General features: G+C 43.7%; 1 protein-coding gene across 2 annotated transcripts; it reads left to right on the plus strand.

The window, feature by feature from the left end:
• Positions 1-2,003: 2,003 nt before the first annotated feature.
• Positions 2,004-9,690, plus strand: LOC133927247 (uncharacterized vacuolar membrane protein YML018C-like). 2 transcript variants are annotated; one of them, XM_062373615.1, is made up of 5 exons: positions 2,004-2,090; positions 6,853-6,870; positions 7,671-8,266; positions 8,376-8,796; positions 9,005-9,690. In XM_062373615.1, exons 3-5 carry the CDS (start codon positions 7,730-7,732, stop codon positions 9,313-9,315), a joined length of 1,269 nt encoding a protein of 422 aa, XP_062229599.1. In that variant the 5' UTR covers positions 2,004-2,090; positions 6,853-6,870; positions 7,671-7,729; the 3' UTR covers positions 9,316-9,690. The 2 variants fall into 2 exon arrangements, with proteins under 2 accessions (XP_062229599.1, XP_062229598.1); XM_062373614.1 differs by lacking the exon at positions 2,004-2,090 and having other exon boundaries at positions 6,859-7,212.
• The last annotated feature ends 6,769 nt before the right edge of the window (positions 9,691-16,459 follow it).

Below are 16,459 nucleotides of genomic sequence, written 5' to 3' on the forward strand. Positions count from 1 at the left end.
TTGTTGCTTTTACTTAATATCTGAAGAAGCATCTGTGACCGGTATTGTTTATATCTGACTTATCACATATTCGATTCATATCAATTCGTATGTGTGACTAGGACTATTGCATCCGTATTTATATTCAAAATTATTTGTATTGAACTCTGACTTTAAAAAATATATAGGATAGGATATAGTATCTTCGTCGAGCCTGAGTTCGAGGCTGGCTACACGCTCGGCTCGACCTTTTCTATCGAACTCGAGCTTGCAGAAGCGCCTACCACGGAGACCGGCCGGGGATGCCCCACGGCCACCCACACCCCTACCCCTGGATCCACGTGTGACTGCGTTTCCCTCCAAATCCACACACCTTGAGTGATGCGCTGTTGTTTGCTACATGAGTCAAGCCGTCACAACTCCGAGTTGTCGGGCGATGGGCATTTAGGGACTACAGTCGATTATCGCAGGTGCCGTTGTCGAGTGCTGTCAGGAGGCGTGGCGGCTAGGGTTAGGCGTGGCTGTGGGACTCGGGGTTAGGGGTCAGCGCCTCGGCCCTCGGCAGGTGCGGGTGACTGGGTGAGAGGCGCAGGCGAGCGACATCAGGCGCTAGGTTTTCTCAGCAGTGGACGCGGGGGGAGTTGGCTTGGGTTGGCTGGGCCGTGGATCGGGGTAGCTAAGCGGGCCGAGCGATAGAGCTAGAGCAGGGGTAGGGGATAAGTCCCAGGCGCGACAGGCCTGAACTGTCGGTTTCAGGATTTCGTTTTTTGAGACTCCACAATCGAACCTAAAACCGACCACAGAATAACATGAAAATAGGAACCAAACCGTCCATCGAACACCAAAAACCAATAATTTCTTGGTTCGGTTCGGTTTATCAGTTTTGGTGGTTTTTTTTTGCCCAAGCCTATCCACCTTCGACCTTCCCCTGAGTCTAATCTACAACCTTTCCTATCGATTCTCCCTCCAATTTGCAGGAACTCTCCGCCTTTGGGACTCCTCGACGTACAACACCTTCAAGGAGCAGAAGACCGATTTGTCGCCTCTGCTCACACCTTGCCGATGCCGGAGGCACCATGGGATGCAGAATCCACCACTTCTCCACCCATCATGTTGTCGCTCGCCATATCATCACAATAGCCGTCGCCTCTGCTCCCGCCTGGTCACCGCACCCAGGCCAGAAGTGCCATAGCATGCAGGAGTCCGCCGCCATGTAAGCGAGCCTACTCGAGCCAAACTTGAGCTTTCACTAAGCAAGGGTGCAAACAAGTTGAATATTTCCTGACCGACCAACAGAAGGGTTTCAAATAGCATTTCAGAGCGAAAAATCGGATATCTTGGATTTTTTTTTGATATCAAAGTCGGGATCAGATAGTTGTATCGGATTCGGATGTAGGAAGATAGTTACTCATCGGATATCGGATATTCGAGAATAAAATCTGGATATATCTAAAGATTATCCGAAGCTATCTTCCACAGCTTGTAACTTTTTTATACAAAGTCAGAAAGAGATGATTCTTATATGAAAATTATAGCTTTTGATGAGATCTACAACTTCAAAGTTAAGACTTTTCTATTAAAATCGTTAATATGTCCAAATAATTAAAAGAAGATTTAGACAGTATATTGAACACTCATAACTTTTCAAGCATTGCTCCAACATAACTTTTTTTTATAAGAGTATATTGCTAATTTACATGTTGAACCATTAATGTAGTTGAGTTTTGGACACGTAAAATGATCAAATGATCATAATATATACAATATATTTGGTTGTTGCTTTTATTTAATATCTAAAGAAGCATCCGTGATCGATATTGTCTATATTTGACTCGTCAAATATACGATTTTATCAATTCTTATGTGTGACTGGAACTATCTGTATCTATATTTATATCCAAAATTATTTGTGTTGAACTCTAACTTTGAAATTGAAAAAAATATAGATATGATATAGTATGTCCGTCGAGCTGAGTTCGAGGCTGGCTGCACGCTCGGCTCGACGTTTTCTATCGAACTCGAGCTTATAGAAGCGCCTACCAAGGAGGCCGACCGGGGACGCCCCACGGCCACCCGCACCCCCTAACCCTGGATCCGCGTGCGACTGCGTTTCCCTCCAACAGGAAATTTCATTTGTACCATCAAACTTGAGCTGGTACCCAATAATACCATCAAAATGGCCCCCCTTCCATCCATACCATCGCAGCTTCCAAAATCTCCCATCCATACCATCGCAGCCAACTTCTCACCCTCACAGACGTCTAGCGTCGTTTATTGGGACCAAACTACCCCTCCCGTTCGTTCTTCACCCAACTCGCCCCTTCCTGTCACGCATCCATGGCCTCCAGCTGTTGCCACCCGGTCCTGCCGCTGCCACCCGCTTGCCGTGTGTGTCGCCCCGAAGCAATTGGTGCCGATGGCGACGACGCCGACGCAGCGCTATGTAGCGGGGGCGTTGCTGGCGCTCGCGCTCCGCCAAGCGCAAATCCACCAGTCCGCCCCCCTCGGCGGCTCCCCCGGCGACGACGAGGAGCGCGCTAGTAGCGCCAGCAGCAGCGTCGGGGATGCTGCCTCCGACATCGAGTTCTGGACGCACGACTCCCGTGACCTCCTCCGCCCCGTCTTCAGGTGCACTCCGTTCGCTCTCGCTTGGTCCACCCCATCAATTTGTTAAGAAATTTGTCTGCTGTTCAGCTGATGACTTCTGTAAAATGATGCTCAACTTCTATGACGCAGTATCAAATGAGACAAATGAAGAGGACAGTCAAGATCCCACGACTTGTACCTCCGAAACGGCTGAATCCTCAAAAGCAGGCTCTTCTGAGAACTTGCTTGGAGTTGACAAGTTGTCCTTAGATTACGTTCCTGCTGACAATCACCGGAAGATGGCATTGCTCTACGCGCTTCTCTCTGCCTGTGTGGCTGATAAACCTGTATCGCAAGAGGAAGAGGACATGAAATCTTCTCGCTTCAGAAAGGGCTATATCTGTTGCTGGCTCTGTGGCAGTTGCTGCCTCATTTGGAGGTTGGTGTAAATGTCCAGTGCAGAGGGCATAGTTAGCATTTTGTACAGATTCATTTTGTACAAATTGAATGCAGGAAACATGTGTACAGAATCATGTAATTGAAGCATTTGTACTGCATGAAACATGTGTACAGAACCATGTAATTGAAGCATTTGTACAGAATTTTCCCAGCAGCATATGTACCGAACCTCTTTGCATGTATGTGAATCGATGTGGCTCATTCCATCAGGAAGAATGTAACAAAAGAATGCATAATTCAGAAATCATACTTCAGAAATCGGGCAACATGTAAGCAAATGACCTGTTCGGGAGGTCCAAAACAACTTAATGATTACCAATCCTTAGTTCAATGACATCAGCTAGCAGGGGATGCAACATATTACATCTCTGAGTACATAAATCACTCCCAATTACATCAGTTCAGTGCTTGAGCACTTGACAAATGCAGATCAACATATTCAGTGCTTGCCACATCTGGCTGGGACGAGGAAATAATAACCGCAGGTGCCTTTCTTTTCCTGAAAATTAAAAGAAAAATTCATTTAGAATGGAACTGAATTTTTATTGAACAAATACTTGGACAGTAATGCAGCTTGCCTTTTCTTAGTAGTTCGTGCTGCAACTGGAAGGTTGTCTCCCTCTTGCCACTCAGGCTCCTTGCATTTGCTCTTGTAGTGACCAAATCCCTTGCATCTACCACATTGGTTTGACTTTGTGCTGGTGTCACCAGACGACTTAATCCTAGTAACTCTGGGCCTTCCTGCTGATCTTCCAAGCTTGGGAGGGAGCACTTGGAAACCCATGTCAACTTGAGGCCATTGCTCCTTGTCTCCCAAAGGAATGATAGAACTCTCATATGCCATTTTGAATCTAGCAACCGAGAAGTATTCATGTACGTAGTTTTCTATTTTCAGCCTCCAAATGGAGGATATGAAAGCAATTGCATGGAGGCAAGGCTTTTCAGAAACCTGCCACTGCCGACATGAACATTGACGTTCGTTGAGCAATACAGCATACCTCCATGGTTTGTTAGTTCTAGGGTCAATCCCTGCTACCTCAGCATTGTCTCCACTCCTAAAGATTTCATACCTCAGGCTCCTACTCTTGGCATGGAGAGCCTTCACCACACTAGGTAAAATGTTACCTTGCAACCTATCTGCTATCATCTTTCTGCTGGACATCCGAACCATTATCATCTGCCTTATCTTGTCGACTAAATCATCAAGTTGTAGCCCCTTTATATCCTTGATCCAATTATTGAAAGATTCAGCAATGTTATTGCACACATACTCAACCTTGGACAGCTCTGAAAATTTGCTCCTTGTCCACAAAAGTTTGTGATTTTTATTTAGAAAGGCAACAGCAGCAGAGCATGCTGTTCCAATCTCAGCCATTAAGCTTTGGTGCTTTTCAGGTACATAGGTCCATGCAGCCGGCCACATGTTCTTGTCAATTATGTCACCCCTATATTTCTTCTTGAAATTCCCAACAAGATGCTTAAAGCACTCCCTATGCTCAACACCAATATTGAAGACCTTGCTAACAGCAGACTCAAGTCCCTTTCCAGCATCAGTGTGTATCACCAAACCAGGAGGTGTACCAATTGCATGTTTTAGTCTTTGCATAAACCATTCCCAGTTATCGAGTGTCTCCTTGTCAAACACCCCATAAGCCACCGGGAACAACCAGTTATGGCCATCGATTGCAGTAGCTGCAGCAAGCTGACCTGTGTACCTCCCATTCAAAAAAGTTGAGTCACATCCCAGATATGGCCTGCACCCTTTCAAGAATCCATCAATGCACGGCTTGAGGGCCACAAACAACCTATTGAAGACCAACTTCCCATTGTGAGTCTTAACATCGATGTCAACAAAGCTACCTGGGTTGGCTCTTTCCACTGCTGCCTTGAATCTCCAAAGCCCTTTAAAACTATCATTCCATGATCCATGGATGCTATCCAGAGCCTTTTGCCTCCCATTCCACACTTTCCCATATCCCAATTGCACATTGTACTTCTTTTCCAACCTTTCTTGTAGCTTCCTAGATCCAATGTTTGGTTCTTCGATCAGTATGTCTTTCCCCCTATCTGCAATCCAAGCCTGTGAAGCCATCTTGCCGGTAATCTTGCTTGTGGACATACATGTATGTTCATCTCCAATATTCATGATCTGCAAGAAAGCAAAGCAGTTAGAGTACATACAAACAGTACCATGAGTAAATGAAAAGACAGAAGCATAAGTACCTTGAAGGTTAGGCAATCTTTCAGCTTTTTTGCATGAATGAACCATTGACAATCGTCACTGCTACAACATTTTGCCTTGTACCTTTTTCGATCGCTATAGATAACATCGACCTCAAATTCACGCTTAATGGCATGCTGCCTTATAGCAAGCTTGAATGTATCACTGTCAGCAAATGTGGCATCAATTTCAAAAGTTGGGTCCTCTCTGTCATGCACATACTCAGGAACAACATCACCTTCCTCATCTTGAGGAAGCTCCTCATCTGGTACAGCAGTGGGGTCATGGTCATTAGGGACATCTAGGAAAAAGGTCTCACTAGGGGGGAGGGGCAACGGTGGGTCAACAACTCCGTACAGATGTTCCTCCTCAACACCAATTGGCTCATCTTCATCCAGGTCTATCTCAACAATAGCACCAGCAGTATTATCATCCCAAAACATTGCTTGCCATGCTGATTTGTTCTTCACTTGATTGGTTGGGTTGGTGTTTGAATTTTGTGCTAGTGGTGCTTCATTTTCAGAACTTTGACAGTCCACCACATCCACAAAAAATCTTAGCTGCCTTGACATCGAACAAGACTCAACTAACTCAGCTAGCTCAGCATCTGTGGTCAGATTTATGAATTGACCTAAGCCATTAAGATGACATATGTTGGCTTTCTGATTTGTTCCCCATTGGTAAAACAAGCCAATCTCTTTCAACAGACAATTGAGTGTAAATATCCTGCTATCAACTACCGTGTCCCATTTTCTCCCTTTGCAATATGCCTTCACATCCTTCCTCATATATGATTGCATCTCAATAAACAAGCTATAATCTGCGACCCTGTAATACAACATTGTTTAACTATCAACATGACTAAACTATTTTTTTTGATGGAAACTGGCAGGAGCACTGCCTATTCTGTTAGAAGAGAAGAATGATACAAAGTTCAGATGCCACAGCCAGCCAAAACTGAACCTGGGCTAGCGGCCAGGGGATCACTGGCCAGAGGTAAAAAGAAAGAAAAATGCTACACGATGGAAACAAGGAAAAACAACTGGGAATAAAGAGAGGATAAATTGTAACTCCTGGGCTTCCTTTGCCTCACCACTGAAGCCATGTCCTGGCCGCATGTGCAGCAAGAGAAGGACTGGGAACGTGAGACCACTTACCCTTCACGGTTTTTTCCCAGATCAACCATTCTTCAACTTCGGCGGAGGCGTCGTCCTTGGGGGCGAGTGACTCCTGGAGCACGGGTGGCAGCAGTCGGAGGGGCGAGTTGGGCGAAGAACGAACGGGAGGGGTGGGGACAAAGAGGGAGAAGAAGGTAGGAGATTGGCGCGAGCTTGGCGCCAATTTGCTTCGGGCGGGAGGCTTCGGGCGGCTCCCGCCTTCCTCTATGCGTGACAGGAAGGGCCGAAAGGGCGAGTTGGGAGAAGAACGAACGGAAGGGGTAGTTTGGTCCCAGTAAACGACGCTAGACGTCTGTGAGGGTGAGAAGTTGGCTGCGATGGTATTGATGGGAGATTTTGGAAGCTGCGATGGTATGGATGGAATGGGGGCCGTTTTGATGGTATTATTGGGTACCAGCTCAAGTTTGATGGTACAAATGAAATTTCCTGTCCCTCCAAACTCGCCGGGTACCGACGCTTCTCCGACCCGGTCAGCGCCCGGCCGCCGCTGCCGCCGAGCGTTCCCCGCTCACCGCAGCGTCCCTGTAGAAGCGCGAGGTCTCATCCTTCCCACGCACGCGTCGGTGAGCAGCTAGCTACCCTCGTGCCCCGCTCGCAGCCGGCGTAGGGCGTCCGGCAGCCGCGTTCGTTGACACGCACCGCGCACGGATGCCGCGGTGCCTCGCTCGCTGAGGCGGCCGAGAGAGCGGGTGAGAGGAACGGGATCCTGGTTGGTCCGCGAGGTGGCGGCCTCCATAGAGCTCGGATCCATGGGCTCGTCCTCCCAGCACGATTCGATCTCCGCACCAGGTTACTCGGCTCTTGTCAATATCCTTTCCTGCCAAATTTCCTGTTCCTTTTATTCCTAGCTGTATCGTCACATGTAGATGTGGATTCTGCCGCTGATTTGCGATGCTAGAATGGGATTGCGTGCTTCTCTCATCTTCTCTTTCGGTCTCGCTGTTCCAATGATTGGTGTAATTGGTGCCAAGCTTGCGAGACTGTAGAAACATGGGTTGGGATCCATAGTTAGGAACCGTTTTGGTTTTTTCAATGAGTGAATTGGGTACGCTACTTGCGCAGACTAAGGAATCTCTTACTGGTTAGACCGATTGTTGTAGGTTATCCTTATTTTCGAATTCAGAACATGCTTTGCTTCTGAAATCCAAGTTCCAATCAGTATTAGATTGTAAGAGTCGCGCAGCTCTCAGTGAAACGATGTTTATTGTCTTACGCTAAATGCTAACTTTTTCCTCTCTCCTTAGCAGGAAGTTTGGAGGGTATTGATTGTCCTGGCAGCGGAAGCAGCATCAGCAAGTGGGACAAAATGAGGAGCACAAACTCTTGGAGATGGTGCCTAGGGTTGATTTACATCGTTGCTGTTGCGAGCATATGGATTGCTGCCAGCTACATCGTGCAGTCTGTGGTGGATGGTGGTGTTTCTCCGTTCTTGATCACCTACATATGCAATTCTCTGTTTGTTATTTACATCCCAATAGTCGAAGTTGCTCGATACTTCGAGGATTCTATCAATAACTTTTGGACGAAGTTGAAATGCAAGGATAGTGAAAGCCTGCAGCAGTCCAATGATCTGGAGAGTGTGAATCTTCTCCAGAGTGGTGGACACAAACATGAGGGCATTGCTACCTCAGATGAATCACAAACTACATTGCCTGAAGACACTTTGGCTCGAGCAAGCTTCCCTGCCCAGACAGAGCTAAGTGTTGCAGATTGCAACGAAGGATTGGATGCAAAAGGGCGCTGGACGCGTGCTCGTGTGGCCAGAGTCAGCATGGTAGTCTGCCCTTTTTGGTTCCTTGCACAACTTACATTCAACCTGTCTCTAAGATACACCACTGTTACGGTAAGTGTTACTAAGAAGAACCGCATGCTACTTCCAAATTGATATCTATTTTGCTTTTCTCCTGTCACTAGTTGGTCTATAATATGCCCATGTTTTTCTGAGCTTGCAGTCAAACACGATCTTGAGCAGCACATCAAGCCTCTTCACTTTCTTGGTTGCATTAATATTTCTTGGAGAAACATTCACATGGTTGAAGCTAATCAGTGTGCTTCTCTGCATGGGAGGTACAATAATTGTCAGCCTGGCTGATTCGGGTAGTAAAATTAATTCTATTGCCACAAATCCTCTTCTGGGAGACTTCCTTTCTATTGTTTCTGCTAGTTTGTATGCTGTGTATATCACTTTGATACGGAAAAAGTTGCCCGATGAGAAAGAAGGCCAAGGCCAAGTGAGTATGGCTCAGTTTCTGGGATTCCTGGGACTGTTTAATATGTTGTTTTTCCTTCCTGTTGCATTAGTGTTGAATTTTGCCAAGCTGGAGCCATTCCACAGGCTGACATGGGAACAAGTTGGTCTTATTGTCGGAAAAGGTAGGCTTGCTTCTTATTCATGAAAATTCCTTTTTTTTTCTGTCAGATGCATGAGGTTATCATTCATAACATGAGCGATAATAGTGCATCATATTTGTATGATGAAAATTTTGCCTAGCTATATACATGCCGTTGCAACAGTATGTGGGAATAACTAGAGAGTGAGAAACAGTTGCCGCTAATTTATGATCTGTGGCATTCTTTGCAGGTTTGTTAGACAATGTTTTGAGCGACTACTTGTGGGCAAAGGCGATCCTTCTCACAACAACTACAGTTGCTACAGCTGGCCTCACAATTCAAGTTCCAATTGCTGCCATTGTGGACACGCTCAGTGGTCATGCTCCTCATCTACTGAACTATATCGGAGCTGCTGCTGTATTGGTCGGTTTTGCTGGGATCAACATCCCAGCTGATTCTCCACAGTCTGCACAACTTGAGCAGGAAACTCCAATTGTTAGCATGGTTGATGACCCTCTTCATTTGCCCAGCAATAGAAATGCTACCGATGCTATCTCATAGTACCAGCCCGACTTGTTTGTTCAGAGTTCTTGCCACACCGTGTAATCATCAAGCAACTATACCAAGGGTTGGACAGACCAGCATAGTCACTGTAATTTTTCCCCCTCGAGCCATGGCACCAGGACAGAGGAGATGCAAAGTTTGTTTAGAACTTTGAACAGCAAGCGTTTTGTGCTTTGTATATATCTTGTAATTCTTTACATCTGTGCAACCAAGTCTCAGATGGAAAAAGTAAATTCCATTTGTTTGTTTCGGTATGCGTTTTGTGGTTTGCAGAAGGGTACACATTGCTGAAATTTGCTGTACCTGGTAAAATGTTGTTATTTGTTATGGCAATGTTAACTGAACTAATGTAATATTGGATTTCAAGCCTTACATTACATAGTTATGATGTTTGCTTCTCTGAGTTTCAACTTTTACCTCATTTTTATTTGTTCCTTGCGCATTTGTGCCTTTAGATGAAGTCATAATTTGACACCACGATCATTTGCATTAGTTTGGTTAAAATTTATGTAGCACCATGAAATTTACTCATTTGTTTATCAAATGTTCTGTACCCTGCAAGTTGCATAAGACCAAGCATTTGGTGATTTTATTAGGTATGGAGATCGTTGGATCACATTACAGAAAATGTTCGAGCTGTGACATCGTTATGTTTCTACTTTCTTAATATTAAGGGAATCGAGTGTAAGATAAGAGAAAAATACGAAGTAAATTTAAGATGCTATTTTTGACAGGAATTTAAAACGATGTAACTTGGCCTATCGCACATCAACATTTGGCCCAATACTATTTTGGGTTAATTAGATTCATGCCATTATAAATTCTTCGGTTTTAAAATATGCCACTTCATACTCGGAAATCGGAGCCATGCCATTACAATTTCGTACGAATTTGAACCATACCATTATGTACGCATCTGACTCGTTTGGGTCTGCTTGCAGGCAACTGTATTTCCGTATAGGACGATTTGCCCCCACCGTAACTTATACGAGTCCTCGGTTCGACCGGACTAGGTTGTGCTGTCATTGCTCTCAACCTGACAAACCCTAACCAGCTGCTCTGGTGCGCGACGACGGCGACGGAGGCAACTGGACAATTGAAGCTCGTTACCGGCAATGGAGGCGGAGGGCACCTGAGGTCCGGGAAGACACTCGTCATCGATCCCGTCTCCAGCCCCCTTCACTACCAATAGAGGAGAAGGGCCACTTTGAGCCGAGGTAACATACATCCCCCCTCCCCTCCACTCCAAAATGCGTGCGGATTGGCTGGATTTAGTAGATGTTGTTTCAGATTTGAGTAAGTTTGACTCGATTTGATCCCCTTTCTCGGTAGGATCTGGTTCACGCTAGAGCTTAAGGTTGAAGGTTTTGTGACTAGATACTCATATGGTAGGAAAGCTTATAACAAGGGCATGATTGTGAAATGGGTTGTGGAGGTAGATGTCTTTTCACTAGATTCATTGATGAATAACTTATGCACCGAGTTGAAATGGGCCACGAACCGGACAGTTTATCTGTGGTTCCATGACAGGAGGTTGGGTGAGGATGTCATGCTAGTAGATGACAACCAGATGGTAGATTTCTTAGGTTGTTGTAGGGGTGTTTGACAGTGCAGTGGTTGAGGTGCATGAGCTTAATGTATTGCAACCTCTGTGTGTTGCGCCACCTGAAGTACATACTATGAGTGTTTTGCCATCTGAAGTAGCACCTAGTGAAACATGTCATCCCGCTGCACCACCTCAGACCAGCCAGGGAGCATATGCATCTAAAGTGGCAGATCCTGGAGGGCCTACAGCTGAAGAAGCAGATGGTTCAGTGTCTAATCTCTTTGACAATGCAAATGAGTATGTTGGTGCAGATGATGAGCACTTGTATGTTCATATACCACATGCACAACCTTCTGAGCCAACAGACAATACACAACCCTCTGAGCCAACAGACAATACACAACCCTCTGAGCCTACAGATAGTACACAACCTTCTGAGCCAACAAATAGTACACAACCTTATGAGCCTGCTCAATATGCTGCCAAAGGGGTGCCTCGTGAGGCAGAGATCGCTGCTGCAGATCCAGAGGAACTTAATGTCCTGCATGATCTAGATAATCCTGCCATTGTAGAGGGTGCTTTATTCCATGATATTATAACATTCAGAAAAGCAATTGGGCACTATGCCATTACAAGAGGATCTAAGTTTGCTAATTTGAATACAGATACCACTAGATTAATTGCTAGATGCTCACATGAGAGGTGTCTATGGCGCATTCATGTTTAGTTGACACATGCAACAAATTTATAAAGCTGCTCCAGATGCCATAGAATATCTATAGAGTTATCACTATATTATTTGGTACATGTGTGGTTTCTCAGAAACAAGCAAGTGTGACTAAGTGACAAATAATGTGGCTGAAAGTTTTAACAAACGGATCAAGCCAATCAAGGGCCTGCATCTTCATGAGGTGGTGGATTCTTTGAGAGAGATAATTATGGAGAAGATGTGTCTAAGGAGGATGGTTGGGAGAGAAAAAGAGGATGGTATACTGCCAAGTGTTATGAAAGAACTGAATAAAGGAATCAACGGCCTCAGAGTAGTGAAGGTGGCAATAAGTGATCAAGACTTTGCAGAGGTCACACTAATTGATGCAAACAACATCATAAGGAGGAACACAGTGGATCTAAAAAATCACAAATATTCTTGCAGGTAGTGGCAAGTCACTGGAAAGCCATGCAACCATGCCCTAGGATGGATCTGTTCCAATATAGGTATCAAAATTGAAGATTTTGTTCATAAATATTACTCAGTAAGCAAGTTATGGCAACATATGCTGTGAGAATTGAAGCAATGATAGATAGGTCGCAGTGGCTTGTGGTTGATCTTGGGTTCAAAGTATTCCCACCAATATAGAAAAGAGCAGCTGGGAGACCAAGAGTTCAGAGGATAAGGGGAGTCCTTGAACCTGGTGCAAGAAGGGTGATATGCAAAAGATGCGGAGGTTTTGGTCACTTTGAGAATACTTGCAAGCTTGCACAAGCATAAGAGGATGGAGCTGATACCACTTAAGCAACACCAAGGAAGAGGTATTGTCCACAATCATTCTTTATATTGTTGTCTGAATTTTTGCTCACCTGATTTTGACCATATGCAGGAAGAGAGATGCCGAAGGAGGCACTAACTCAAGCAAGAAGAAGAAGAGGACGTCTAAGAAGAAAAGGACACATAAAAAGAAGAAGACACCTAAGAAGAGAAAGGAAAAAGCTATATCCAAAGCACCACCAGCAAGAATTGTTGGGAGGCTCTCTAATTGGTTGGGCATCTGATAGCTCTTGTGTAGGCAAATTTCTATGTAATTTCTAGTTTCTGGGATTGCTATGCCCAAACAAACTTGTATTTTGCTATGGCACTATGTGATGAACTTGTCTGATGTGGTGATTGTTAGTGGACACGTAATATTTGCTTATGGTGGATATGTTATGTCTTAATTCTATGCTTAAATGCACAAGTTATCATCTTGTTATTCCATCTGTGAAAGGATTCTACAATTCAAACTTCAAATGATTCATGAACAAAAATTGCATTGCTGCCGCTATGTAAAATGAACAAGAAAGAATTCCTAACACAACACCTACACAAACAACAGCTACACACACATTGTCCAGTATAATCCCCTTCTTCCCCTCACACAATGCAATTTGCTACTTCAGTTCGCTAATATGAAGCTTCAGCTCCCATATTTGTTGCTTAGCATCGACAAATTGTTGCTTCAATTCAACTCTTTCAGCATTTTCTTGTCCATCGACAGAGCTCCCAGTCACTTCATCCTGTTCGAGCCGCCGTAGGTGCTTCTCATACTCCTTCTCTCACTTGAAAAATCAACAAGTCTTATCATTCCGCGGCAAAACAGCAAAACCACACAACACATCAACTCCAAACAACATCAACAATCTACAAAAAATGCACAAATTCAAACCAACTCACCGATATGTTGTTCTCATACTTGTAGAAAATTTTGTCATAAGTATCAGGCTGCTTACTCTTGAGCTTAATCACAGAAATTCCATAGGCCGGACAATCAACAAGCGGTAGGTCTTTCCCCTTGCTGCCAGTTGCGCTCGAGCCTGACATCGAACTCCCTCTAACCCTAAGCCACGACATGGTGCCTTGTTCCTGCCTGCGAGGGATTACGGCTAGCTCCTTCGCAAACCGAATCGAAGACCAAAGGCAAGGGAGGGCGTACCTTGCTATAGGGTTGTTGCCGCCGGCCGCCGCTAGATCGTATCGTTGGCTTGGCAGAGAAGAAAGAAGAGGGCGTCGAGTTGCAACCAAATTGGTTGGGTTCAAACCAAGGTTATCAAAATCGTAGATTCTAAGTTGGATCGGAGACTTGATGGTAGGATCAAAATCATAGAATCGGTATAGAATCTAAGACTCTACCTACGTAGATTCTAAGTTAGATCGGAGACTCGATGATAGGATCAAAATCATAGAAACATCTAAGACTCTACCTGATTCTACCAATATATATATATTTAATTCGTTATGATATTACTAGAGTGATTTAGTACACAAATTTATATAAAAAAAACTATATGATATACTCAAATGCACACATTTGTTAGCAAATAGCCAAATAGTAAAAAGCCAATTGCGTAAACAACCATAAGTGTGAAAGTTATTACCAAGTTCGTATGTAGCAAGAAAACATTAAATTGTTCACTGGGAAGTAGGAACAGAACAACCATTAAATTAGTACATGTCCTCAAAATTAAAATCATTATCACACTCATTAACTGTTGGCAATGTGGCACTAGAATTCCCTACATGAGATGATGAAGAGCCTTGGTTGCTGCCATCCTCTTCATCCGTGTGATTGTAATGTTCTTCATCATCTGCATCCTCATAAGATCCATCAAAATCTTGATCCAAGCCAAGATCTTCACCACCTGTAAAAGTCAAAACAACCATCATTCATTTAGTATATATTATATAGATGGAAGGAACTACAACGTCCTTCAGTGGAAGAACTTTACATACATGCTTCAGCTAAGTTATTGACTATATTTTCCATAGTCTTTTCAGGATCGGCATCATCTTCGATATTCATATCAGCTTCCTGCCGAGCAATCTTATCAAGAGCATGGAGCCATTCCTTCCTTTGAGGAAGAGCAGGACTTTCCTTTTCAGTTATGCATTTATCATCAGAGGAGACATCTTCTACATCATAGGACATCATAGCCTCTACCTGTCTTTTGGCATGTCTCTCTCTAAGTTTCAAGTTGTACATAACAAAGACTAAATCATTCATCTTCGCTTGGTGCAAGAAATTTCTTCTCTTAGAGTGGACCTATGTAAGTTCCAGCATATTAGCAATTTAGCATAACTGTACGCCACATATGTCATCTAATGATGCAAAAGGCAGGGTAATGCTCTTACTTGCTCAAAGGCGCTCCAATTACGCTCACACCTTGAAGAGCTACATGTTAGACTCAAAACTCTGATAGCAAATCTGTACAACTTAGGACAATCATCTCCATATGAATCCCACCAATCCGCTGGTCATCAAAAGAAGATAAGTTAGAGTCACTTATTAGACACAGAAGCACACATACATATTTGATTTTACTAATGAATAACTAGCCCGGTGCCTTTTTTTTGTCCTTGTCAGAATTGTTGATTCCATTCCAAATTGGCATAGTGCATTTTTAAACGAATCAATCTGCATGTCTATCTTACCCCTTCATCTATATCAGGAACCATTCTATCAAGACATGTGTACATGCCACATTTTACTTCAGCAGCCTAGAAATTAGGACTGTAATGACAATGGGGATTCAAGTAGTACACAACTGCATGCAATGACCTATGAAGTTGTGTCTCCCATCCTGTATCAATTATAGCAAATATGTCTTTGTAGCTGACAAAGTAAATTGTGGACTGGTCAAAAGAAAAGAAAACTAATAGTAGTATTCCTTAAAAAATTACACATATGAGTAAGTGGTGTACCTTTTCTTTACATGGTTAAAATTTTGTTTTATCTTTTCTTTTGCACGATCCATCTCAGAAAAAATGAATGGCATTGCAGGCTTCTCATCTGAATCCACCATCCGAAGGACTTTTATAAGTGGAAATGCAGCCTTCAAACACAAGGCAACATTAGCCCAAAACGCATTGCTATCCAAAACAATTGCTGGATACTCTTGCCTTCTCTTGTAGAAGCATATCTGCTACCCCTCCACTTCACTGAAGTAAACATATTGATCAGTGCCCCCTTTTGCTCATGCAGACAACCCAATGTCAAATAAGCAGTAGCAAATCTTGTGACTACTAGCCTAAGTAACTCCCTTCCTTCAATGAATTCCCTCATCTGGAATGAATATATGTAGTGATTTTTCGGCCATCTGCGATTGTCTTGTTATGCATCTCAATCTTCTTCTCCAATTCCTCAAGCATAAGATCAATGCAATGAGCAGCACATGGAGTCCAAAATAGCTTCTTTCTCTTCTGCATCAACAGTCCACCAGCTGCCTTGTAGTTAGAAGTGTTGTCTGTTACAACTTGGACAATATTCTCCTCTCCAATTCTCTCACAACCTCATCTAACATCTCAAACACCTTTTAAGCTGTCTTTGAAATATCAGAAGTATCAACAGAGGCCAAAAAGACAGTACCTTTTGGGCTATTTACCAAGAAATTGCATATCGATCTTCTCCTTTTATCTATCCAACCATCTGACATAAGTGTACATCCTGTCTTCTTCCACTCTTCTTTAAATTCATCAATCAAACTCAGTGTTCTCTTAACTTCTAGGTTCAAAAATTTTACTCTCATTTCATGATATGATGGAAGTTTCAATCCCTTGCCATAGTTCACAATCATTTCAACCATTTTTGCAAATTCTAGATTCTTGATAGCATGAAATGAGATAGCAGAAGTATAGAAAAAGGGACAAATCTGAGCACAAACCTCCTACCTCTCTTTTCTTTTGTAGAACTGATTCGTTGTTGTTTGGGCCTTACGCTTCTTAGCAAAACGATTTGAGACATCCTCTGCCAGATCAATCTCCAATGCAGCATCTTCTTGAGAAGATGGCTCTGTTGACTCTATTTGTGAGCTCAATTTCCCCTTCTTTGCCTTTGCACTTCTCTC

This window comes from Phragmites australis, chromosome 8 (genome assembly GCF_958298935.1).
Source record: "Phragmites australis chromosome 8, lpPhrAust1.1, whole genome shotgun sequence".
Taxonomy (NCBI): domain Eukaryota; kingdom Viridiplantae; phylum Streptophyta; class Magnoliopsida; order Poales; family Poaceae; genus Phragmites; species Phragmites australis.